General features: G+C 39.2%; 1 protein-coding gene across 4 annotated transcripts in view; it reads left to right on the top strand.

Moving 5' to 3' along the window:
- The window catches only part of ZMAT1 (zinc finger matrin-type 1), a 49,189-nt gene extending 24,736 nt beyond the window's left edge, over positions 1–24,453 (top strand). The window contains exons 3-7 of one of the 4 annotated variants that reach the window (XM_074323780.1): positions 9,319–9,420; positions 9,498–9,672; positions 11,702–11,764; positions 20,864–20,963; positions 22,170–24,453. In XM_074323780.1, coding sequence (XP_074179881.1) covers positions 9,319–9,420; positions 9,498–9,672; positions 11,702–11,764; positions 20,864–20,963; positions 22,170–23,493 — 1,764 coding nt within the window. In that variant the 3' untranslated portion in view covers positions 23,494–24,453. Of the gene's footprint in view, positions 1–9,318; positions 9,421–9,497; positions 9,673–11,698; positions 11,981–20,863; positions 20,964–22,169 lie in introns of all 4 variants that reach the window. The other 3 variants (XM_019719328.2, XM_019719329.2, XM_019719330.2) reach the window with 3 other exon arrangements.
- Positions 24,454–26,538: the final 2,085 nt, after the last annotated feature.

Genomic DNA, 26,538 nt, shown 5'->3' with positions numbered 1-26,538 from the left:
CAATTATTTATTTACTGGCTAAAAACTCCTTCACAGACAGTGCCGTGTGAGCTGGTGCATTGTTGTGATGCCACAGCCGTGAATTGTTGGCGAAAAGTTCAGGTTGTCTAACTTTTTCATGCAGACTTTTCCGCACTTTCAAATAGGAAACTCGGTTAAATGTTTGTCCAATTAGTACAAATTCATAATGAATAATCCCTCTGATATCAAAAAGATTAGCAACATTGTTGCGACAAGTTCCCAAACTTAATTGTCAGACCTCTGTACACTTGAAAAGAATGCATAGTCTGGTGTTCTAGGATGAAGTGCTCCATCAATGTTGATTATGTCTATTTGGTCGAACGTGTCATTTAGGGGTGGTATTTCCTTATTTATTTTCTGTTTGGATGACCTATGAGTAGCTGTCAATGATTTATTTGGGTCCCCTCCTATAATTGTGTTTTGGTCGATGTCTTCCTGTAGTTCTGTTAGTAGTTGCTTTGTATATTATAATATTCTGGTGCTCTCTGATTGGGGGCATAAATATTGATGGCTGTTATGTCTTTTTGTTGTATAGTCCCCTTTATCCTTATGAAATGTCCATCTTTGTCTCTTGTTACCTTTTTTATCCTGAAGTCTGTTTCATCTGATATCAGTATAGCTACAACTACTTTTCTCTGGATGCCATTTGCTGGAGTATCGATTTCTACCCTTTCACCTTGAGTCTATATTTGACCTTGTAGCTGAGATTCATCTCTTGGAGGCAGCACATGGTGGAGTTTTGTTTTTTGATCCAATCTGCTTCTCTGTGAGTTCTTATTGGTGAATTTAGTCAATTTACATTTAGGGTGATTATTGATATACGAGGATTTCCTATATCCATTTTGTCTTTTGTTTTCTTGTGTCTCGGTATATCCATTGTTTTTTTTTTTAACTTTTAGTTGCTGTCTGTTCTTTTAGTGTGGTGGTATTCTAATATGATTTTTCCTCTGTTTCGTTTTTCTTTTTTCTTTTCCTTTTTTTTTTTTTTTTTTGGTGTTTTATATATGTCAGTTCTGGATTTTTTTTTTTTGAACAGTTACCATTAAGTTTATGTAAAAGAAAGTTTCGTATACACAGTAGTCCTTTTCTTCAGCATGCATCTTATCTCCATTTCCCTTTGTAGATTCAGACCTTTACTCTCTCCCCATTTGTGTTTCTGTTGTCACAAGTTATTCCTACTTATGCTGTTAGTTGATTTCTGAGTAGCAGTAGCAAGTTGTCTTTCTTCTCTTTTTCCTTTTTTTACATGTCATCAAATTTATTTTTTTACCCTTCTTTACCCTTTATGTTATGTTTAAGTGTATAGTGTCCCACTTTGTGTAGAGGTTACCATTTCCTGCTTCTGTCTGCCTATTCGTAATACTGTTCATGGTTCTGTATTCTTTTGAATTTTTTATTCAGGTCAAATAGGCTCCTTCAGTATTTCCTGTAATGTAGGTTGTGTGTTAGAAAATTCCCTCAGCTTCTGTATGTCTGGAAAGGACTTTATTCCTTCTTCATATCTAAAGAATAGATTTGCTGGATATATTATTCCTTTCCTATAATTTGTTTCTTTCAATAGTTTGAATATTTGATTCCACTCCTTCCTGGCTCATGGAGTTTTTAACAGCTTCAATGCAATGTGCCTTGGAGAAGGCCTGTTGGGATTGAGGTAATGAGGTGTTCTGTTTGCTTCCTGTAATTGAGGATCCAGTTCTTTGCACACGTTTGGGAAGTTCTCCTCAATGATTTGTTTCAATAGACTCTGTTCCCTTCTCCTTCTGGTATACCCATTATTCTTATGTTGCTCTTTCTGATGGAGTCAGAAAGTTCGTGTAGAGTTCTTTCATTTCTTTTAATTCTCAAGTCTCTCTCTTCTTCCATCTGTGTCATTTCCAGATTTCTATCTTCACTATCACTAATTCTTTCTTCCATCTGTTCAGCTGTATTACCTGAGTTGGCTATTTCATTCTTAATTTCTTTTATTGATTTCTTCATCTCCAGAATTTCTATTTGGTTCTTTTTTAAACTTTCAATCTCTTTGGTAAAATATTCATTTTGTTCTTTGATTGTGTTTCTGAGTTCATTTAACTGCCTACCTGTGTTTTCTTGCATCTCTTTGAGTTTTTTAAGAACTGTAATCTTGAATTCTCTGTCATTTAAGTTACATATTTCCATGTCTGTAAGTTCATTTTATGGAGACTTTTCATTTTCTTTCTCAGCTGCCTTGTTACCGTGGTTATTCGTGGCAATTACTGATTTATTATTTGTCTTTTTTGGCCTCTACAGGAGTGGGTTCTGCAGCAGGTTCGTATGAAGAGATCTTTCTTTTGCTTTACAGTTGGTGTTGCTGGATTGTTTTATTTTCTCTCCTGCCGCAGCCTTTTGTTTTCTCTCATACTATATAGCGTTTTATTTTCTCTTGTGCTGTTCTGGCTTCTCACGTGTTTGAAGGTGGGCTTCTCCTCTGTGAGCAGGTCACCTGGGTCTCAGATCACTGCCTTCGTGGGAGGATGTGGAGGATGATAGAGTTCTGAGCTTCTGACATCCCAATAGTGCCCCTGTAGCCCAATGCAGAGCCTGTGTGTCTCAGTGGCTCTTGCTGCCATCACAGTGATCCGCCCAGAAAAGTGGTGGTAGGGTGGGCTGTTAGAGGCAGCTGGTGCACGTTCGTGGGTCTGAGCAATGGCAACTACCAGCCCTCAGCTGTCTTGTCCCTGCAGCTCTTTCCCTATTGCTGGAATGTGCGTTTGCGGCTATGGGACTGTTGTCCCAGTTCTTAGGGCTGTAAATATTCTGTTCTTCAATCTGACAGTGCTGCCGTTTCTTTTGGAGCCTGCTCTAACACTGGGAGGTTGGGGGTGGGGTGAACTCAAGGGGTCAGGGGAGGTGAGTCGGCCAGGATTTGTGTGTTTGTTTTCTGTTTTCTGCCTGGCAGTAAGAGTTTAAACCACAGTTCTCACCGGAGGTCTCTGCCTCGAATGCTGGGTTCATCCATATTATATGGTGATCCCTCGGGCAGGACTGTGGGCCACAGGGAGTGCGCCTGCAGCCACTTGGGGCTTATTTTGTTGTTCTTTTCTCAGTTCCCTTAGGTGTAAAGATAGACTGTAGACTTGAGATTTTTCTTGTTTCTTTAGGTAGACCTGCATTGCTATGAATTTCCCTCTTAAGACTGCTTTTGCTTTGTCTCTTAGATTTTGGGTCTTGTGTTTTCATTTTCATTTGTCTCAAGATATCTTTTGATTTCTTCCTCGATCTCATTGTTGACCCATTCATTATTTAGTAGCATGATATTCAGTCTTCATGTATTCATGTTTCTGTTTTTTTCTTGTAATTGATTTTTAGTTTCATAGTACTGTGAGCAGAAAAGATGCTTGATATGATTTCAGTCTTCTTAAATTTATTGAGATTTGTTTTCTGGCCTAACATGTGATCTGTCTTTGAAAGTGTCCTATGTGCACTTGAAAAAGAATGTATATACTGCTGCTTTGGGGTGAAATGCTCTAAAAATATCAATTAAATTCATCTGGTCTAATGTGACATTTAAGGCCGCTGTTTACATGTTGATTTTCTATCTGGAAGATCTGTCCATTGGTCAGTGGGCTATTAAAGTCCCCTACTGTGATTGTGTTACTGTTGATCTCTATGTCAGTCAATATCTGTTTTATATATTTAGGTGCTCCTATGTTGGGTGCATAGATGTTTACTAGGGTTATGTCCTCTTGTCGGATTGATCCCTTTATTATTATGTAATGTTCTTCTTTGCCTGTTAGTATAGTCTTCATTTTAAAGTCTAGTTTGTCCGATATAAGTATTCCTACACCTGCTTTTTTCTCATTTGCATTTGCATGAAATGTCTTTTTCCGTCCCTTTACTTTCAGTCTATGTGTCTTTTGATCTCAGGTGGGTGTCTTGTAAACAGCATATGCATGGGCCTTGTTTTCTTATCCACTCAGCTACCCTATGTTTTGATTAGAGCATTTAATCCATTTGCATTTTTTAAATTAAATTTATTGGGGTGACAGTTGTTAGTAAAACTACATAGATTTCAGGTGTACAATTCTGTATTACATCATCTATAAATCCCATTGTGTGTCCATTTGCATTTAAAGCGATTATTTTTTTAAGATTTTTTTTTTGGGGGGGAAGGGGAACAGGACTTTATTGGGGAACAGTGTGTACTTCCAGGACTTTTTTCCAAGTCAATTTGTTGTCCTTTCAATCTTAGTTGTGGAGGGTGCCGTTCAGCTTCAAGTTGTCCTTTCAGTCTTAGTTGTGGAGGGCGCAGTTCAGTTCCAGGTCCAGTTGCCATTGCTAGTTGCAGGGGGCGCAGCCCACCATCCATTGCAGGAGTCGAACCGGCAACCTTGTGGTTGAGAAGAAACGCTCCAACCAGCTGGGCCATCTCGTAGCTCAGTGGCAGCTCAGCTCAAGGTGCTGTGTCCAATCTTAGTTGTAGGGGGTGGAACCCACCATCCCTTGCAGGAGTCGAGGAATCGAACCGGCAACCTTGTGGTTGAGAGCCCACTGGCCCATGTGGGAATCGAACTGGCAGCCTTCGGCATTAGGAGCACGGAGCTCCAACTGCCTGAGCCACGGGGCCGGCCCTAAAGTGATTATTGATAGGTACATAATTAATGACATTTATTTGTGTTTTTGGTCTTCATTACTTTTTTTTTTCTCCTTTTGTTTAAAGAAGTCCTTTTAACATTTCCTATAATACTGGCTTGGTGGTAATGAATTCCTTTAGCTTTTTCTTATCTGGGAAGTTCTTTATCTCCTTCAATTTTAAATGATAGCTTTGCTGGGTAAAGCTGTCTTGGTTGTAGGCCAATGTTTTTCATCACTTTGAGTATTTCCTGCCATTCCCTTCTGGCCTGCAAAGTTTCTGTAGAAAAAATCAGCTGATAGTTTTATGGGAGCTCCCTTATGACTAACTAGTTATTTTTGTCTTGCTGCTTTTAGGATTCTTTCTTTGTCTTTAACCATTGCCATTTTAACTATGATGTGTCTCAGTGTGGGCCTCTTTTGGTTCATGTTGTTTGGGAGTCTGCGCTTTCTAGGCTTGTGCGTTTCCTTCACCAGGTTAGGGAAGTTTTCAGTCATATCTTCAAATATGTTCTCGATCCCTTGCTCCCTCTCTTCTCCTTCCTGTACTTCTGTAATGTTCTTGCACTTGATGTTGTCCCTCAGGTCCCTTAAACTATCTTCATTAGTTTTTGTTCTTTTTTCTTTTTGTTTTTTTCCAATTGGGTGTATTCTGCTACCTTGTTTTCTTATTCTTTTTTTTTTTTTTAATTTTTTACTGGGGAATGTTGTGGAACAGTGTGTTTCTCCAGGGCCCATCAGCTCCAAGTCAAGTCATTGTCCTTCAATCTAGTTGTGGAGGGCACCACTCAGCTCCAAGTCCAGTTGCCGTTTTCAATCTTTAGTTGCAGGGGGTGCAATTCACCATCCCATGTGGGAATTGAACCGGCAACCTTGTTAAGAGCTCGCGCTCTAACCAACTGAGCCATCCAGCCGCCCTACCTTGTCTTCTAAATTGCTGATTTGACTCTCTGCTTCATTTAGTGCGCTGTTGATTTCTTCTAGTGTATTCTTCATTTCAGTTATTGTATTCTTTATTTCTGATTGGTTCTTTTTTATGGTCTTCTTTATGTTTACTAACTCTTCATGAAATTATCACTAAGTTCCTTAAGCATTCTTATAATCAGTGTTTTAAACTCTGTCTCTGGTAGGTTGGTTGCCTCCATTTCATTTAGTTCCATTTCTGGAAGTTTCTCCTGTTCTTTTATTTGGGGCATTTTTCTTCCCCCTCATTCTGGCTGTGCTCTGTGTTTGCTTCTATGTACTAAATAGATCTCCTGTGTCTGTCAGTCTTTGCTGGGTTGCCTTATGTAGTCTGTGTCCTGTGTGATACAATGGTACAGTCTCCCTGATCTCCTGTGCATGTTCCAGGAGTGTCCCTTGTGATGTGTGTGCCCTCCGGTTGTAGTTGAGCCTTGATTGCTTTTGGCACATGGGTGGATGGGGTTGACTCTAAGGCTGACTGACTGTGAGGATTGGCTATGCCCACAGTGTATGAGCTGCTGTGTGCGGGCTGACCCCTCAGAGGAGGCTTCACCTATGTGGGCTTTTGTGCCTGTTGAGACCCCCCTTTGGGTGTGCTGCTTGTCGAACTAACCAGGTAGTGCTCTCGTGTGGTCTGAAGCTGGCCTCTGGTGTGTTGTTTCTGGTGTCTCTTGGGCGAGGCTACTGTACAGGGCAATTTCAGCCTTGCCTGTTACTGGCCCATAGCTACCTGGTAGGAGCCTTAAAACTATATGTGGTTGGCCGCTGCCTGTGCTGGACCTTGAGGCATGTGGGGGTGGTCTTGCTGTGAACTGAGGCTGGCCGCTACCAAAAATAGATCTGAGGCAGCTTAGCAAAAAGCCCAGGGTCCCCTAGGCCTGTTGCCACCTGCCAGGTGCCCGTAAGGCCCAGCTGTTGGGACAGGCTCCTTAGGTGAGCATCCCGGGCTGGTTGACCTGGTTTTGAGAGTGCCCTAAGCTATGCAGCACTAGCTGGGCAGAGTGGAGTTCAAATGGAGTCATGAGACGTGACTGGTGGTTTTTACAAAATTAATGCAGATTCAGTTCTTATGCCAGTGCCCAGCCTGTGAACACCTTGCATAGCGCCCTGAGACCACTGCAGCCCGCCACCGCCTCAGGATCACAAATTCCTGAGAGCTGTCCCCCAGTGTCTGTGGTGCAGTTTTTGTGTCACTGTTCACCACCAAAATCGCCCCGGGCCATTGCAGATTGTCCAATTGTCCACTGCTATAAAAACCCTCCTCCAGGGCTTCTGGGGGTGGGGCCTGTGGCCCAGGTGCCTAGAGTGCCCCTGGCAATGCAGCTTTAGGTGGGCGGGGCGGGGTTCCACCGAGCCATGGAGTGTGGCCAATGGTTTCTACAAATTCAGTGAAGTCTTGGTTTCTGCACTGGTGCTGGGTCCAGGACCACTCCACAAAAATGCCCTGAGAACATCAGTCAGTCACTGACCATCTCAGGTTCCTCAAGCCACGGCCTGTCTATGCTGCAGTGCAGGTCTTGGCTTAATGCCCTCCAGCAAATGTTTCGGGGCCACCACAGGCCCTCTGCCTGCTTTAATCTGCAGACTATGGGGGTGGGTCCAGCAGTCACACAGTCATGAGTTTCCTGGGCAACATAGCACCAGCTGTGCAAAGGGTAGGGACCCAGGGTGTTACCAAGGCAGTTTGCATGTGCAGATTGCACCAGACCAATGTGGTCCCAGACTTGCCCTTTGGGGAATGGCTTAACCCTGAAACGATGGTGCCCCCCTGTAAGACTCATGTGTGCAGGCTCCACCCAGGGTCAACATTGGCTCCCGTCCCTCCAGTTCTCGTGCCAAAGGCACTCAGTTCAGTCTTTCCTCACACATCCCTGGGCCTCCCGAGTTGCTACCCCCTCTGCCAGAGACAAGGTGAGTGCCCATTAGCGAGCGAGTCTGTGTGCTTGCTCTACAAGTGGGTGTCTGGGTTTCCAGCCACCTTCTGCCCCACTTAGAAGGGCAGACAGAGTCCTTGCTGATTTTCACTGTCAGATGCTGTGGGAACTCCTTTTCCCAGCACAGGACCCCTGGGCTCAGGAGCCCGACGTGGGGCGGGGGGAGCCCCTCCCTCTTCAGGGGGACCTCTGCCACTGAGGTGACCCGCCCATCATTCAACCTCTCTCTGTGGGTTTGGGGTCAGCCTGTTTTGTGTCTCTGCCCCTCCTACCACTCTCAATGTAGCCTGTTTATATCCTTAGTTATAGTGGTTCTGTTCAGCTATTGTTCAGATGATTCTTACGGTTGATTGTTGTAGAATTTATTTGCAATTTTGGTGTGATCCTGGGATGCAGCAGGCACAGCATTTACCCAATCTGCCATCTTGAATCTCTGGAGAGAAATTTTATAATACCTGTTTATAGTTGAAAATCCTCATACCTTCTAAGTCAAAAATTCCACTTACAGGTATCTACTTTAAAGAAACGCTTCAGCATGTATATCAGGGGATATAAGTACAGAAATACTTGTAACAGCAAAATAAATAGACATGTAACTCCTTCAGTAGCATATGGAGTGGAATATTATGCAGCATTTAACATGAATGAACTATAGCGATATGGATCAATATGGGCATATCTTAGAAATACAATACTGGGTTATAAAAAGCAAGTTGAAAAGGACATGAATAGAATTATTCCATGTTCATAAAAATTTTTAAATGACAGTATATAATACTGTTCATGGGTACATGCATATGTAGTAAGAGAATAAAAGCTTGAAGGAAATTATACCAACTTTAAGATAGTGGTTACCTATAGGGAGAGAATGAGGATGAAGGATTATGGGCATGAGGAGATAGGACTGTATATGTAAAATGATACCTTTTTTAAAACAGGAGATCTGAAAGAAATATAGCAAAATGTTAACATCTGTTAAAACTGGACAGTGGTTATGGGCTTCAGCTATATTATTTCCTGTGCTTTTCTATATGATGGATATATTTTACAATTTAAAATTCTGCTAGAGAGTGATTGCCTTACAATACATGATCAGGAATGTTCGTTTCCCTTCTACCTACACCAACATTTTGGTTGTTGTTATGTATTTTGTTATACGTTTGTTCAGAGAGGTTTCTAATGTGCTTAACCTAGAAGGGTTAATTTCCTCACCTAAAAGAATTTGAAAGGTAGGCAGTGCAGGGCTGATATGACAGCTCCATGACATCATCAGGGACCTAGACATTTTCTGTCTTTCTGCTCTGATGAACTAGCATCTGTCCTCAAGATACCCCATAGATTGACCTTTACATGTTAATTCCAGAAGCTGGAGGGAAGAAAGTCAGAAGAAGGGCTCATCCTCCAGTCTGTAAAGGAGGCTTTCCAGAAGTTCCACCCAACACTTCAGGTTACAACTTACTGGCCAGAATCTACTCACATGGTTACATCTTGCTGAAAGGGAGGCTGGAACATGCAGGTTTTCAGCTGGTTATACTGCCCAAGATGTATAACTAAGGAAGGAAAAGAATATTAGGCAGCAATTGGGAGTCTCTGTCAAAAACAAGAGCCTAAATGTTATCGGCCTCTAAGTCATAGCATTGTTTTAATTTTTCACTGAGATTGAGAGATCTGAAAGCATGTGAAGCTCTTTCATCAACTTTGTACACACCAAATATATTATAACTCATAAGTGTTGTCCTCGAATTCAAAGAGGTGTAAATTTTGGGTGCCTCTGTTATTGAATAAACAAAGTCATATATATTTTTTTCAGAGTGAAAAACATGCTCAAAATGTTATGTTTTATTTTCAAATGCATGGAGAACAAAATGAAGTGCCTAGTAAGAAAATGAAGATGGATGGTAGACATTTTCAGGTGAGTGGTCTATGTTGATGTCGTAATTCTAAACGTTGACTTATTGAATCTCTCTAACAAGATTGTGCTTATTTTAGGTGCATAAGAGTGAAGTAGTTGACAGAAACAAATTTTGTGATCTCTGCAACATGATTTTTAGCTCCCCAGTTGTTGCTCAGTCTCACTATGTGGGGAAAGTCCATGCTAAAAAATCGAAGCAACTAATGGAGGTGTGTGATCAGGTATCTCCATCAAGATTTCAGCCAGAGATGGGTAAGATTACATTTACCTCTTTAGCTTCAATATAGGGTCTCCCTGTCATTTTTTTCCCCAACCTTGCCGTCCATTTTTTATCGGGGAGACTTTCACTCTGAGGCGATAAACTGATTCTTCTTCTTCCCAGTTAATGTCTTTCTCTTTCTTTGTCATTTAATGTGGAGATTATAATTGCTAACTGAATTTTAAGAAATGTTATGACCTGTCCTTCACAGTTTATTAAATCCAGATAAAAGCAAGTGATTTGCTATGCGGCTATAAAGAAACAACAATAAGCAGCCTGAGCTCTCCAGTTTCTAATCAAATCATAACATCATAGCTCTTTCTTATTTCTTCCCCTCGGCATCTTTCTCATTCTTTTTTTGCTTTAGTACTTTCTAAAACATTGTCTCATATGTGTGTTCAGACCAGTGTATTCACTACATAGTTGTGATGCAGCATTTCCTGGCTGTAACTGTAGGCAAGAAAATAAATAAGTTATGGCATCTACTTCTACTCTGATAGCTCATTCCTTTCTTCCTATGAATATAAAGAAAAAGTATCAATAGTATCGTCAATCAGTAGTTAATGAGTACTTATTTTAGGCTATATCCTAAAGATACAGAGGACTATAAAATGTTTTGTCTTCCCTCCTTCTAGTGATGTTGGATCGTGAATGCATAAGAGATCTGACCCAAAGATCTCACTTCTGGCCTAAGGGGAGTACACCCTAGAAAACCCAACTTGTACTTGGAAAAATTTGTGCTAGAACAAAAAAATAAGTTGATTAGTCCTCTGAATAAATAATTTACCACATTTCAGTAGCTTCAACACTTTAGGAATAAGGCATGTCTGGCATGGAAAATTTACCAACATTAATTTCCATCTCATAGTGTAGGCCTCATCCAGCATTAAAACATATTATCTTAATAAACGAAGCCAGAATTATTTTAAAATCTGTTCTAGTCTCTCTATTTTTTTTTTTGCATTTGTTTTTGCCTGTCAGTCTAAAGAGGGACAGAATCAATGTGCCCTACAAAAGAAAGCATCTTGTAAAGCCTTCTCTTCAGCCCCCCAAATTCATCAATTTGGGCTCAGAGGGGAGACTAAGTAAAAGAGCTCTGAAGAAACTGTAATTGTGAAACCATATAATTTTATAGTCTTAAGCAACTGCATAAATTTTATTTTGATGCAGATACCACAGATAGGGACTGTGTGGATGACTTACTGCTAATCAAGAAAGACACCAACTTACTGTGTTTCCCCGAAAATAAGACCAGGTTTTATATTAATTTTTGCTCCAAAAGACACATTAGGGCTTATGTTCAGGGGATGTCATCCTGAAACATCATGCTAGGGCTTATTTTCTGGTTAGGTCTTATTTTTGGGGAAACATGGTAGAAGTTGCTACCTCTCTTTCTTTTTTCAAGTTTTTATTGGGGTGACAATGGTTAGTAAAGTTAAATAGGTTTCAGGTGTACAATTCTGTAATACATCATCTATATATCACATTGTGTGTTCACCACCCAGAGTCAGTTCTCTTTCCATCACCATATATTTGATCCTTTTTACCCTCATCTACTGCCCCCCCACCCCCCACCCTCTGGTAACCATTAAACTATTGTCTGTGTCTATGAGTTTTTGTTTCTTCATTTGTCTTGTTCCTTTCTTGTTTTCAGTTTTACATACCACATATCAGTGAAATAATCTGGTTCTCAGCTGCCACCTGTTTTACCCTCACTAATTTCAAGAACCATCCTAAGACAGCTCTCATACTTTCATTGATTTTTCAAAGTAATATAATTAGTCAATGCCTGATGCTTCTGTATCTTTGTTGGAGAAACTTGGTGGTAGATTTGAATTCAAATTTCCTTTCTCACAGAAGAAAATTATTTTTAGTCTGAGTACCTTTATCCAACAGCTGAGTGGAAAAGTCCAAAGATAGTGGGTTTTAAAAGAATTCTGAATTTCCCTAATACTTTATAATCAATGCAGCTCTAATAACCGAACGCATGTTGATCACTTCTCATTACGACTGTTTCAGCAGGTGTGCCTATTACTACTGCAGAGTCAACATTTCTGAAGCCCCTTGCTGTCAAGCCTCCTCCAGGTGGGATTAAAGACAAGACCATGCCTTCCTCTTCCAGCACTGCTTTGGATTTGAATAATCCAAACAAGTATTGCAAGCTCTGTCCTGCTTCTTTTAATAGTCCATTAATGGCCCAACAACATTATGTTGGGAAAAAACACAAAAGAAATGAAGCTAGGAAGAAGTTTGTAGACAAGATAAGAGAGGAACCTCTTCCAGCAAAATCAGATGCAAATGGTAAACAGTAAAAAAATATCACAAAACTCTTTTATAGGAAGTTTATATTTTATACACATACTGGCTTATGTATATGCACTTTTATTCTTGTTGAGTAGGAGGTTGATAGTACTCATGGGATCATAGAATTTTAGATAAGTAGAACTTAGAGTCTTTCTAGTCCTGTCTGTTGTTTTTCTAGAAAACGAGATCCAGAAAGTTTTATTATTATTATTATTATTATTATTATTATTATTATTATTATTATTTAGGAAGGCACAACTCACAGTGGCCCATGTGGCGATCAAACTAGCAACCTTGGTGCTACCAGCACCACGCTCTAACCAACTGAGCTACCCAGCCAGCCCTAGACCCAGAAAGTTTTAGATGACCCTTATTAATTACAGAATCAAATATAGCTTTTTCCACAGTTTCTTGTTATAGCATAGGTATATAAGGAAGTATTTTAAATTAGTATCATGTGGTTATATCATTCAGTCACTAAGTATGATTTAAGTGTCTCTTGGGTGCCAGGCTAGTTATTCTTGGGTATACAAGTGAGGATGGATATACCATTTTCCCTGAAAGAGCAAGTGTTTAAACTAATAACACTTCATTGCAAAAGGCTACAGACATGGTGTTTTGTGTACATATGGTAACCAGAGGAGTGAAACATGGTTCAAAAAATCTTCAGAGAGGAAGTATGTGATTTAGATTGGTAGGAGTGGAAAGGAGTGAGGATGAACAAAGGAGCTAAGAAAGAGTGGCAAGAAATCAGGCACATTAAAGATTCTGATGCTGACTGGAGTGATCCACTTGCTCTTCTAACCATGTATTCCCCCCCACCACAGGCACCTTCTCATTACTAGTATATTTTATTCCCTTTTCACAGTCTCTCTTCTACCCACTTCTTTCCCTCTACTCACTGTTACTTTTCATTTCTTTCCTTACTAGACCTTTTCTGCTTCATGTGAAAATGTTCATTACTCCCTTCTTCTTGAAGCTCTATTCTTTGTCGCATGCAACTCCTTACGCTCTGGTTCTTCTCTTGTTTTTTTGTTTCTTTTCTCTTTTCTTTGGGGGCTCTATTTTTAATTCATTATTTAAATGTAGGTATTCCCATGGTTCCATTCTTGACCTTACTGTACAAACACGACTTAATGTACCCCCTGATTTCACTGCTCATCTGTATGCTTATGACCTTTCTGTCCAGCTTTTAGACTCATATATCCAAAAGGCAGCTGTTGCTCCTCCTGGATGCCTCAGAGCCATTCCAAATCCACCTAAGTTGTAAAAGTAGAAACCTGTAGTTAGTTGTGAATCCCAGTTAACTGTGAACCCCACCTTTTTCACTTTGTATACTAACGAAGCACCAAGCTATGACTGTTTTACCTCCAGAATATTACTTTTACTTTATCTCTAGCCCTGCTCTTCCGACACTAGTTCAGGCCCTCCACGTCTTTCAACAATGCTTCTCAAAACGTATCGTACATGCAAATCACTTAGGGACCTTGTTAAAATGGAGATTCTGATTCAGTAAGTCTGTAGTTCTGATTTATTTCTCTGTTTTCTAAGGATAAAATCTAAGCTTCATAGCTCTTTATCATCTTGTTCCTGCCTGCCTTCTCCAGGCTTATCCCCTGCTACTCCCTGCCATGGTCTACATGAGTCAGAACCTACAAACTTTATGGTTTCCAGAAACCATTATCCTATTGCTTGTCTCTCTCCCCTTGCTCGTGTTGCCGTGTTGCCTGCAACATCTCCATGTCCCTCTTCTCTTGGCTAACTTGTACTCATTCTTTAACATGCCACCTCCTTGGAAGCCTTTTCACTTCCATTAAGGCTTATCTTCTGTGCTTTCTTAACCTGCATAGCTAATTATCTCTCCATGTGTCTTTGTTTCCCACTAGAATGTAAGGTCTTTGAGGGAAGGGACTTCACCTAACTCATCTCTATTTCCAGTGTTAGAGATAGAAACTGGCACAGAGTAGGCCTCCCTCAATAGAGATTAGTCTAACATATGAACCAGTTGTTGAATGCTAACCCTGTGTACTATTTCAGTTTCGTACTTAATGTGATTGAACATATCCCCAAAAGTTACACAGAGATCTGCGTTTTTATCTAGGATTTTAAAGAATGTTGATTTAGGCAAGTGTAGAAGTAGAAGTCTTAGGCCTTCTGAAAGTAGTAGATGTTTGTAGAAATGACAAACTTCCACTTGTTGAGAGGTTTTTGTTTTTGTTTGTTCTTGTTGGGCTGAAGGTATCTGACATTAGTGGTATTAGGTAAAGTTGGAACTGAGTCAGCTATGAGAAGTGTGTGCACTCTGAGGGGAGGGTCATTTTAGCACTCTGAAGTTTCAGGGTTATTAGAATAAGAGGAGGAGGATTTAGATGAAATTTTCATCCAGTCAGGAAGGGGCCGCTGATTATCAGCATAAATCAATCCAGTCATTGAAGTCATTTTACACTAGCCTCTGAAGCTCGAGCTCAAAGAACAGATTTTCAACCCTGCCTTGACTATTGCATTTTGAGAACAGTATACATTTGAGGATTAAAAACTAGCTGAAGAATTTAAATTAGCTAATGAGAATCACAGTTAACAGCAGAAGCCCCTATTATAGAAGTAAGCAAGTGGTAAGACAAAAACAATTTAACATGTGCTACCTTAACTATTTTGCTCTTCACCCATCTTCTCCCTTCTGTCTCTGCCTTCTTTTCCACCTGCTATTGTTTATATGTGTTTCTATTGTATCTAATCTCTTTCTCTCTTTCTTCATCATTTTCACTGCTTTCTCCATGTCTCTCATCCAGCCCAGATCTTATTTAGCACAGGAATGGCTACCATAACAATACGGAACTGAAGTATATATGTATTTTTTGATTTATTGTATTTGTTTTGCTTATCTTACTAATTTCTAGCTCCTATTATTGCACTTAGATGTTTCATCTTCACCTGTAACTCAGCATATCTAAAATTGAATTACTAATCTTCTCTAAAACCAACTTGAATTTCCTAAGTTTTCTTTGTCAGTAGTACCACTATTTGTCACCTACACTTGAATCTTTGAGGGCATCTTTGACTACCTAATTTCCCTATATCCTATCCATCAGGAAGTCTTACCAAGTCTTCTTAGAACTATTTCTCTGTCCGTGTACCCTTCCATTACATTTCCACCACCACCATCTTACACTTTAATTCTGCAACAACCTTCTGAAAGGCTTTACTTATACCTCATTGTTATTTTCTCATTCCCTAGTAGCAAGATTTTAACCCTGGATCATTTGCATAGCCCACCGTTTTTACTTTTATATTCAGGATACTGAGTGATGGTATGGAAAATTATATAAGGCTAGAGATTGGGTACCTGTACAGAGTCTTGGTATCCTACCTGTACGGACTTTTAGTCCTACTTAATTCTTTTCCTTTCCTTTTACTTTCTTCTTAGCAATGATTATTAAATCTACACCACTATCCAAGACTCTCTTCTACAGTTCTACTCTCTCCCTCCTCACACCTATTAGGCAAGCTTATTCCTTATTTTATTAAGAAAAAATAGGCCATCAAATGTGGATTACCAAGTATCTTGCCTTAACCAAATCATCCCTTAACCATGAGTTTACCTTTAACTGCTACACTTTACCCTTCCCTTCTTAGCCAGGTTTTGTTGCTGTTATTGTTTTCCCAAATACGTATACTCTTATATACTCTTAACTGTCTTCACCGTTACTCCTCAACTCACTGTCATTTGTTGACACACATCCCCCAGCCCTCCTCACCACTGTTCCACCACTCCATTGAAACTATTCCTCACAAGGTCATAGTGACCTATAAATTTCTAAATCCAATACACAGCTTTATTCCATTCACTAGTCATTCCTCTTTAAAAATTTCTACTTCCTTAGCTCCTTGACATCACTCTCCTATTCATTCTTATAAATCTGTCCTTTACTTTGTGACCTTTTCAGGGCCCCCTCCTTCTCTACTATCTTAGTTTAAAGAGTGGCACTTTGCAGGGTTTTATCATTGTGTTATATTCATATGTCCATCCATAGACTGTCCTCAGAAGATCTCATTTACTCTGGTTGTTTTAACTATCCCCCTTGCTCTGACTTTTCCAAAATCATTCTGATCTGTCTTTTGCCTTCCAAACTCCTATATCTAACTGCTTGTTGGACACCCTTACATGGAAATATCACAGATATCTCAGACTCTGTGTGTCCAAACTCAAACTAACTGTTGCTTATTCTTCCACCTCCTAAAATAACACTTCCTTCTGAAGTTGCAGTTTGAGTTAACAGGATCACCACCCACTCAGTTGCCAAACCAAGTTGCTGAGAGTTATTTTAGACTGACTCCTCTGTATTCCTCCTTTTCCCTTGTCTCCCACATTCAGTCACTAAGTTTTGCCAGTTTTAATGCTAAATACTTCACCAATCTCCCTGTTCCTCTCTACACATAACTGTGACCTTTCTAGCCCATGCCCTACTTGTCTCTTGCCTGGTCTGCTATATTTACACAACCGTGGTCTCCTTACTTCCAGGCTTGCTCCTCTCAAATTCCTCCTCCATTTTGCAGCTAGAGGAGAGATTTCTCTAATAAAACACACAGCTGATCATCTCACTTACACTTAAACCACTTCAGGGTTCCCAAAACACAGAATAAAAAGTCTAGGCTCCTTAGCATAACATATACCGTGATCCCCGAAAATACGACCTAACTGGAAAATAAGCCCTAGCATGATTTTTCAGGGTGACATCCCCTGAACATAGCCTGAATGCGTCTTTTGGAGCAAAACTTAATATAAAACCCAGTCTTATTTTCGGGGAAACAGGGTATGTCTCTCCTTGATCTGACACCCTTTTGTTCTCCCCCTTATATTTTATTCTACAACAATTCCAAATTTTAAGAAGTTCTTGGAACCATTTCTTTGCTTTCTATGCTCTTTCCTCTGCCAGCTATACTCTTACCAACTCTTTTCATCAAGTTAACTATTTTTCATCCTTCCAAGTTTAACTTGGAACCACTAATTTAGAGGGAACTGGGACTCCTGCTTATCTTGCATCATCTCTCCTAGTATTCCTCTTCAGACCCCCAGTTGTGCTCAATGCCTCTGATTCTTGGGGCTCCTGTACCCCATAAGCATATCTCTCTTACCTTTTACCAAATGAGATTGAAATCTTCTGTTTGTGTCTCTGTTTTTCACTTGGATTTGTAAGCAACCAGCCCGTTTTGCTCATCTTGTACCCTTAGCATCTAGCATGATGCTTGGTGCCACATAGGTGCTCAGTGTTTGTGAAACAAATTATTAGATTTCAACACATCATGCTCATTTTCGTCTCTGCCATCCCTGATACTGTTTTCACCTGGAATGCCCTTACCTGCTTTCCTTACAATTCAAGTCCTTCTTGTCCTCCAAGATCTATCACAACAACTTCTCTCACTGCGCTAGCTCTTGGTATTCTCCCTTTCTTCTGATTTCTCATAGGCTTTACTATTCATGGACAAGTGCGTTAATTATAACACATTAATTGAATTAGGCTCCTTGAGACAAGGGATTATATTCTCTAATGTCATTCTCAGTGCTTTATATGGTAATGAGTATATAGTTTTTCTCAATATTTGCTAATTGTTTATCGAGAGGCAGTGTCATGTACAGGGATAAACATTGATTCAGAGACATGTTTGAAGTCACTTGCCCAGTTGCACCTCAGATTCCTCAGATATAAAATGAAAATAAGGCTATTTCCCAGGATTTAAAATGAATGAAATGAAGCAGTATATCCTATACCCATAACAGAATAAGTCCTCAACAAATGTTAGGATTTTTAAAAAAAATATTTTGTTCTCCTGTCATAATATAAAAACAGATAAATTGGACATTTAAAAATTTTTTCATAAGATAAATCCCACATTAAGTTGCATTTTTTTGCTTACATGTAGCTCTCAATTGATTTCTCCCCATTTACGATATTAGACTTATGGTTCTCATCCTTGACTACATATTAGAATCATGCAGGGAGCTTTTAGAAATACCGGTGCTCAGGCCATCCCTCAAATCAATTAAATTAGAATCCCTAGGACCTACACATTCGTGTTTTGTTTTCTCTTTTTTAACTCCCCAAGCGATTACAATACAGAGCCAAGACTGAGAACCACAATCTTAGACTATAAAGACATGCACTTCCCTAATCTATGCTTTGAAAACAAATACTTTAGTAAAGGGAGTTATGAGATAGAGCTGTGATTAGGAGAAATGTGGGCCACACAGGTGTTGGGTTATGGAAGATTCTGACAGGCACAGGCTGCAAAGGAATCTTGAATTTCTGCGTGAAGTCAGAAACAAGGAATCTTAGCAGAGCTGAGGGCAGCACAGCTGGACAGGGCCATGGAGCAGATTCTGATAGGAAGATGGAGAGTGTAAGAAACATAGTGGAGGCAGGTTTCAGCAGGATTATACCAGGAATTTTGATCTTGCGGGCAACTTATATCTTCACAGGAAGGGTTTACACCATTTTTATTTATTATTGTCTGAGATGTCGATATCCTAGAAGATAAAGAATGTCAGTGTGTGAAAAAGACAAGGGCTAAGGTAACAGTAACCAGGATCACAGTTCCAGAACAGCCTCTGGATCTCCCATCTGCAACCTGCAGCTCCTCTAAACCCCTGTATAATTTTATATTATAATCTTCTGATGTAATTTGTGAAGAAAGGGAGGAACTGAGGAGAACATTATATACAATATACTTTATAAGCACTAAACAAATATGTAAAACCTTTCAAATATAATCTGAGTTTATAGTCATAATGAAGATCATTGGCTTGATAACCTAGGACAGTGGTGCTCAACAATGGCTGCACAGATAAATCATCTAGAATGCTTTCAAACAGAAAGCCTGGTTCCACGCCTAGAGATTTTGATTTAATTGGTCTGATGTGCAGCTGTAATATGATTATATTTAAAGTTCTCCACATGGTTCTAATGTGTAACCAGTACTGGGAAGAACTAATTTAGAGGAAACTGAGACTCCCGCATATCTTGCATTAACTTGCATTACCTCAAAATGTATGGTATTGGCCAAGCGAATCTAAGCTTTAATTTCCACTCTGGTTGCATCAGGATAGTTACAATTTCCTGAAAAGCATTGTTGCGAGCATGCAGAATCCCGATTTAATCCTTAGCTTTGCAAGAACTCCAGAATCTTCAAAGTTGATCAGTCTCAAATCAGGGACTCACCAAACCACAGACAAACGTGGAAGATGCTGATAAATAACCAAGGAACTGGAAAGGTATTCAGTTAGTATGTTTCTCACACATTCTCTGATAATCAATACCAAGGGTATTGTTAAAATACGAATTCCCTGCCCCAGAGACAGTGAATCATGTTCTCCAGGGAAAGGGCCTGGAGATCTGTATTTTTAACACCCCAGATGATTCTTATCAGAGAACTCTGGGAAACACTGTAGTTTAAGTTCATAGATTGTCATTCTGGTACTGATTTAAGGTAGGAGGAGCTGTATACCAGGGGTGCCAAAAAAATGTATACACGACTTGTATTCATCTTTTGTACTGAGTATTACAATTTTAATACTGTTTCCTTTCTTAAAATGTGTATATGTTCTCTCTCTCTCTCTCTCTCTATATATATATATATATATATATATATATATATATATATATTTCCACAGTTTTAAAACTCCAGTTCCCACAGTTTTAAAAACATATTTATCACCCAGGGTATCCTCTTTTTGGTATCAAAGAACATGGGAAACCAAATTCTAATCGGAAAGTGACTTTGTGAGCACAAAATCAGAGCACATGAGAGAGGATAGTTTTGAGTAATCATTCATTCAGCCTTTGACATAAACTGCTGAGCTCTCTCTTGGGCCCACCATAGAGTATTTGTCAAGAGTGAGCAGAGTCCTCATGTTCTTCAAAGTCAGTGTCTTTCTTTCCCCTTGACAGTAGTCTCCCATTTCTATGAATAATTTTTGCTTTTGACAAGGTGAATATACTTGGTAATGATTGTTTTAGCATCCTTTAAATGATTAAGTTGCTGTTTGATTTAAAAGATGACCTTGCTTGACCCTAAAATCTCTCCAGCCACCAATTTATTGCCTCTTTTTTAGGGTGGGATTGTTTTTATATTTGGCTTATGAAATTTATTAATTTGCTTCTTTTGATCAAAGAGAAAGGGGAAGGATGATGAGATTTAAAAAATAAAAATTATCCCCCGCTTCCAATTCTACCTAAGAATCAGAATAGAGAGCTCGCTAGTGTACCTAGTCTATAGTTCTTGACTCTTTTGAAGTGGTAACTAGCAGTATTGTTTTAGAATTTTGCTTTCAGCTTTTGTCCTGAGGGTGGGTGTCACTAAACCTCTCTCCTTCCTAAAATCTGTCTGTGGAAATTAGTGCTGGTAAACTAATGCGCTACAGTGATTTCAGGTAAGAGAGTGAAAATTTGCTTTTATTTGTCTTTAATCTTTAGGGATGTTTCAGGTTTTGGATGGGTGTAAAGAGAATTAGGGGCAAAAGAGGATGGTTGAGGGGTTAAGAGGCAAAGGTTGGCTGAGGATGCTAAATTTGAAGTGCCTGCTGCACTTCCACGTAGCAACAATAAGCAGGCAGATAGCAGTTTCTAGGGAAAGATGCCAAGGGTAGAAAAACAGTGTTAGTGTAGTGTAAAGAATTCTGGGCTTTAAATTAAGAAACATGGGTTCTAAGAGGCTATCTCTATTACTAACTGGCTCTGTGACTTTGACCAAGTCATTTGACCTCTCTGGGACTTCTCTTTAAATTGGGAAAGTTCAAGTAGATGACCTCCAGTAATTTCTTGTCCAGCTGTGTGATTCTAAGTGTATCCATATTGATCTTCTTAACTTGAACTCTGTTTTTTTCAGCATTTAGTATGAGAACCTACGTTTGTCATATTTGCAACATCACCTTTACATCTTTAGAAATGTTCCAGTCCCATATGCAAGGAAGTGAACACCAAATTAAGTAAGTATTTTTTGCCAAAATGCTCCTGTGACACCAAACACCAGGGCTTCTGTCAAGTACCCTTGCATATATTTTACAAACTTTCTAGGCATTCATTTCCCTATGAGTTAATCTTGGGTATGGCTGGTGGATTTGTAATATACTGCACTCTAGTAGCATCCCCCTGGAAGTTCTCTAACCATGATAGTCTACTGGTAGAGCTGGCTAATTGGTATCCTCCTAACCAGACAGCATTTTTCTTCTTTGGAGTGATGCTAAAGGATCATTCTCTGGCTAACCATACAAATTCAAATAATCAAGGTACGTTGTCTTAGTTCCAGGGATTCGGTGATCTTGTCATCATCCTTCCAGTGCAGTATAATGGTTAACAACAAAGGTCTTGCAGTTAGACAGATCTGGATTGGAGTACCAAATCTGTTTTTCTACCAACTATGTAACTTTGGACAGCTCTGGTACACAGTGGTCATAATGAAATATAAAAATACCTGTAAGGTGCCTGGCCTGGAACATAGTAGGAGCTCAATAAAAGTTTATTCCACTCTTTTCTGTTATTTTAAGGAGGAGCGGATTGAGTGGACAATTTGGGGTTGAGTATGTCAGGTAACAGGACAGAGGAGCACGTAACTATTGTATATTTGGTCTATTGCTTTTAAAATCAAAGCATAGTATTTCTGTTACATTATTTTATTCTAGTAGAAAAGATTTATATTTTGAGTCTAAATACTTAGGAGCTAAATCGTCTAACATCAAATTAACTTTCATTTAGACTTAAAAAAAAATCTCAGTGTTCCAGAATAAATAGCCATCTATTCAAGGAACTGACTAATCAGAACTTTCAAACAATGTGATACTCAGATGAGACCATCTTCAGGACATTAAATATTGTCAGTCTTTTCCCACACATTCCAACATTCCTTACATTTTAAGTGCTACAGATATGTCTGCTTCTCTGTACCCATCTTCCTCCCAGGCCTGAAAATGTTTTTACATGTAAAAAATTGTGGGACATCCAGGAGATATCTGTCTATTCCTGCTGCTTCTTTTTGGTATAAAAAGTCATGATTTATAGTTTTTATACTGAGATAGGTTTTTAAAGTTTGTTTGTGGTTTTGTTGTTTTTTTTTCAGACTAATCTTTTTGAAAGCAAAGAAAATATTCAGAATAAAATAGTTTACTAACAAGAACTTTCTACTGTCTTCTTTGCAGAGACTCCACTGTTACCAATCTCGTGAAGAATTCGAAGAAGACACAAGACTGTTACCAAGAGGAATATGCAGATTACATCAAAGTGCAAAAAGTCAGAGAACCAGAGCCCAAGACTTGTTTCAGAAAGATGGAAGAGAGTTCTTTGGAAACCCATGGGTACAGAGAAGTGGTTGATTCCAGGTCCAGACATAGAATGTTTGAACAAAGACTCTCATGTGAGACTTTCCAGACATACCCAGGATCATACAATATTTCACAAATGGTGGAAAACCAGTTACCTCATTGCTTACCAGCTTATTCAAAGAAAACATACGACTCTTTCCAGGATGAACTGGAAGATTATATCAAAGTGCAGAAAGCCAGAGGACTAGATCCAAAGACTTGTTTCAGAAAGATAAGAGAAAACTCTATGGAAACACATGGGTACAGGGAAGTTGATTCTGGACCCAGACAAAGAATGTATGAGCAAAGATTTTCAGTTGAGACTTCCCAGACCTACCAACGACCATACAATATTTCACCAGTGGAAAGACAATTACATCAGTGGTTACCAGCTTATTCAAAGAAAACATATGACTCTTTCCAAGATGAACTTGAAGATTACATCAAAGTGCAGAAAGCCAGAGGACTAGAGCCAAAGACTTGTTTCAGAAAGATAAGTGATAGCTCTATGGAAACCCATAAGTACAGAGAAATGGTTGATTCCAGATCCAAAAATAGAATGTTTGAGCAAAGACTCCCGTTTGAGACTTTCCAGACCTACCCAGAATCATACAATATTTCACAAGCAGTAGAAAACCAGTTACCTCATTGCTTACCACCTCATGACAGCAGACAGAAACTAGACTCTATGACCTACTGTCAAACCAACAGAGACTATTTCCCAGAAAAACCAGTACCCCTGAGCCTTAGTCAGCAAGAAAATAACTCTGGCTTATACAGTGTAGAATCTGAAGTTTACAAGTACCTCTCCTCAGAAAACAATACCAGTGACCCTCAGGCAGGTCATAAACGGAGACATCAAAAGAGAAGAAGGCACCTGGAGGAAGGTGAAGAAAGGCCAGAGAAAGAACAGTCCAAGCATAAAAGGAAAAAGAGTTATGGGGATATGGATCTAGACAAGGACAAGAAGATCCGACAAAGGAAAAGAGAGGGAGATAAAGTCAGTGTCACTTCAGGAAAGCTTAAGCACCGAAGAAAGAAAAAAAGCCATGGTGTACCCTCTACAAGAGAAGAACGGAAGCACAGGAAAGAGAAAAAGAAATCTGTTGAGGAAAAGACAGAAGAGGAAATGCTTTGGGATGAGTCTATTCTTGGATTTTGAACTTTAAGTTGTATTTACCTGAAGATGAAGACATCTTATGAGTATGGGTTTAGACAAAACAACAACAACAACAACAACTACAAAACATTCAGTAAAGAAAGAGAGAGGTGGATACAGTCAGTGTCAGTTCAAGAAGGCTTAGATTGATTTTGTGTGTGTGTGTGTGTAACAATTGAGAATGAATTAAAGGAAGAAACAAATGAGCCTAAACCTAGCCTCTGAGAAAGAAGAACATAAGAACACAACAAGAAGATAAGAGAAAAGGAAACCTGTTGAAGAAAAGACAGAAGAGTCAATCCTTTGGGATGAGTCTACTCTTGGATTTTGAACTTTTTTTGTTTTGTTCTCTTAATGTTGAATTGAAGAAATAAATTGAAGAGTTTGGTTTCATGCAGTTTATGTTATTTGAATTTTCCTAAGTGGATAATGACTTTAACCTCTAACAAAAGCCAAGTGAAGTAAAAGTATTCAGTATGCTTTGTCCTGAAGTTACTTTTCCTCATTTTCTTTAAAAGAAAAAAAGAAAAGCAAAATTACATATTTCTCGTGTATAATGTAATTTACCTTAACGAGGCTGTCTCTACTTCTATTCACCAAATTGCTGTGATAGTGAATTATTTACACATGGGAGATCATTTATTTTAAATGAAAGAATGACATTACAGAATCCATTCCTTATTTGAGTTTGTGTTAGTATTGGTGATATTTTATGGTTGTTGTGTGTTTGTTTATGTTTCTTGATTTCCTCCAGGAAAAATGTATGAAGCGATTTAGACTGATTTTTTTGTTTGTTTGTTAAATCTAATTTTCAGTGTATTTTTGTATTTTCTAGTTCTGAAAGTGGAAAAAGAAACAGTCTATAATAAGCTTAGATGATGTATAGTTTTAAAAGCACTGATACAAAAATCAGTCTATATTCTGGAAATGTTTATATTATATTAAAGTGGTTTAATTTCTACATATTGTTTTATGTAAATGATCATTTCCCAGCCAAAGATTATTTTACTTTGGGAGTGAGAGGGGAAATAAGTAAACAGTTTGCACCTCTGGGGAAATCACATTATAAAGTTGTAATAATTTTATTTCTTGTACGTCTTGCTTAGTAGAAGCTGGTATTTAGACTCGAGCTCAGTTTTCAGTTAGGGAAATATGATCAACTATATACAGAAGAAGGAAAAATTTATAAGTGGGAGAGGGCTGTGAGGGTGCATTACCTTTAAATTTGTTCCTCTTGATTATTTTTTTGACTCTAGTGCTCCCTTTTTTATGATAAGCCCCTCCTGTAAGCGTTTGAGCATCACCATGGTATAGTAGAAAGTATAATAGCCTGGAAATCCAAATGTCAGGCTCTGGTCTCAGTTGTACCATCAAGTTGCTGTGTGACCTTGTGGGAATGTCATCAGAATCCAACATGGAGTCATCAGGGATAGGAAAATATAGGCTATAGTATTCCCTTGATGTGTTAATCCTATCAATAAAGTAAATAAATTTAGATGGTGATGTATCTTTAGGCAAGGCATTTAATACTTGGTTTTTCTTGAGATTTGAATAAAATGGTTAATATGAGCTGAAACATAATATGACTGGTTGGGTTTATACCTGGTTGAATGAATAGTCCAAAAGGGAGTTAGATGGCCCCAGAATTAACTTGGATTCCACAAGACTGTTGGTATAAGATTATTTGGTGCTATCTTATCACCTCCCTTCTTCTTCACACATCTGGTGTACTGGTGAAAAGAAGGGGCTAACAGAGGGGGTGGGTGGGGTAGAAAAACCAGAGTAGAGCAAATGGACTGTCAATTAGCCACACAAAAGGCAAATTTTCTTTTCTGCACATGCCAAAAAAATCATTTTTTTCCACAGAAATTGTGAGGCAAGTTGAATTGTAAGCATGTTTAGAATTGATCATTTCTTGTGCAGAAGACCATTTTTGTGTTTTTAAAGCTGGGGGTGGGAATTCAAAAACTACATATCATAAGAATATTCACTAAGATACCAAATTACTGTGATCTTTTCAAAATAAATAGATCAATGATTCATTAAATTAACCACATAATTTTAATCAATACTGGGTAAGTCATTCAAATTTTAAACATTAAAACCATTTCAATTGGGTGGTGTGGCAAGTTGGAGGAGGGATATGGGTATGGTGTTCACTACATCCTTGGAGAAGTCACCAATGACTTGCTCTAGAAAGTGATTTTAAAAGTTTTAGGACAAAATTTTTTTGGCCAAAAATAAACTTTAGGTTAAATTAAGCCCAGTATAAAATAAATTTTCTGTTAATCAGTATTATTTTCGGGTTGTAGTTGTAGACAAGAACCTGGAGCCCGACTTTGGCACATTTGCTTTGCTCCCCACTTCTGTCTCTGAGCCTTGGAGGTAAAAGTGTAAGTCAAGATATTTAAATACATATGCAGGGTCAAATAAGATCTCCATTTCTGGAGTTGAGTGCTGAATCTAGTAAGATGGAATTTAATAGTATAAGTACTAAAACCTGCATTTGGCTGTGGAAAACAATTCAAAAACATATTCAGGGAGGCATAGTGTAAGATATTACATGCGAGAGTGGACGTCATAGGAATGGTGGCAGCAGGGTGCACTTTTTGAGTTCTCCAGATCTTACCACAAACAGAACATCTATAACCCATCAAAGGACTCTCTGGTCATCACTCAGAACAGCTAAGAGACTCGTGTAAGCATTGCTTGAAGGTGGGCAAATTGGATGAGCAGGGGAAGAGGGAAGGGAACGGAGTGGAGACACGGCCATACTTGTGGCTGTGGAAACGCTTGCATCTGCGGCTGTAGGGACGCAGCCGGCATCTGAGGCTGTGGAAAGACGCCCGCATCTGCGACGGTGGAAACGGGGCCAGCATCCACAGCTGCAGAGATGCAGGGGATCCCAGGACGGAACAGAGAACACAAAAGCCAGGAGGTGGGCTCTTTCCCTGCGTCCCACAGCTGATCTCTCCTACCAAGGGGACAGAATATCCAGCATTTGAGGCAATAACCTCAGTGAGACCTCCAGTTGGGCCCTAGGCCAGA

This window comes from Rhinolophus sinicus, chromosome X, assembly GCF_036562045.2.
Source record: "Rhinolophus sinicus isolate RSC01 chromosome X, ASM3656204v1, whole genome shotgun sequence".
Lineage (NCBI taxonomy): Eukaryota > Metazoa > Chordata > Mammalia > Chiroptera > Rhinolophidae > Rhinolophus > Rhinolophus sinicus.
The sequence above is the reverse complement of the archived record's forward strand: the minus strand, read 5'-3'. Positions and strand labels throughout refer to the sequence as shown.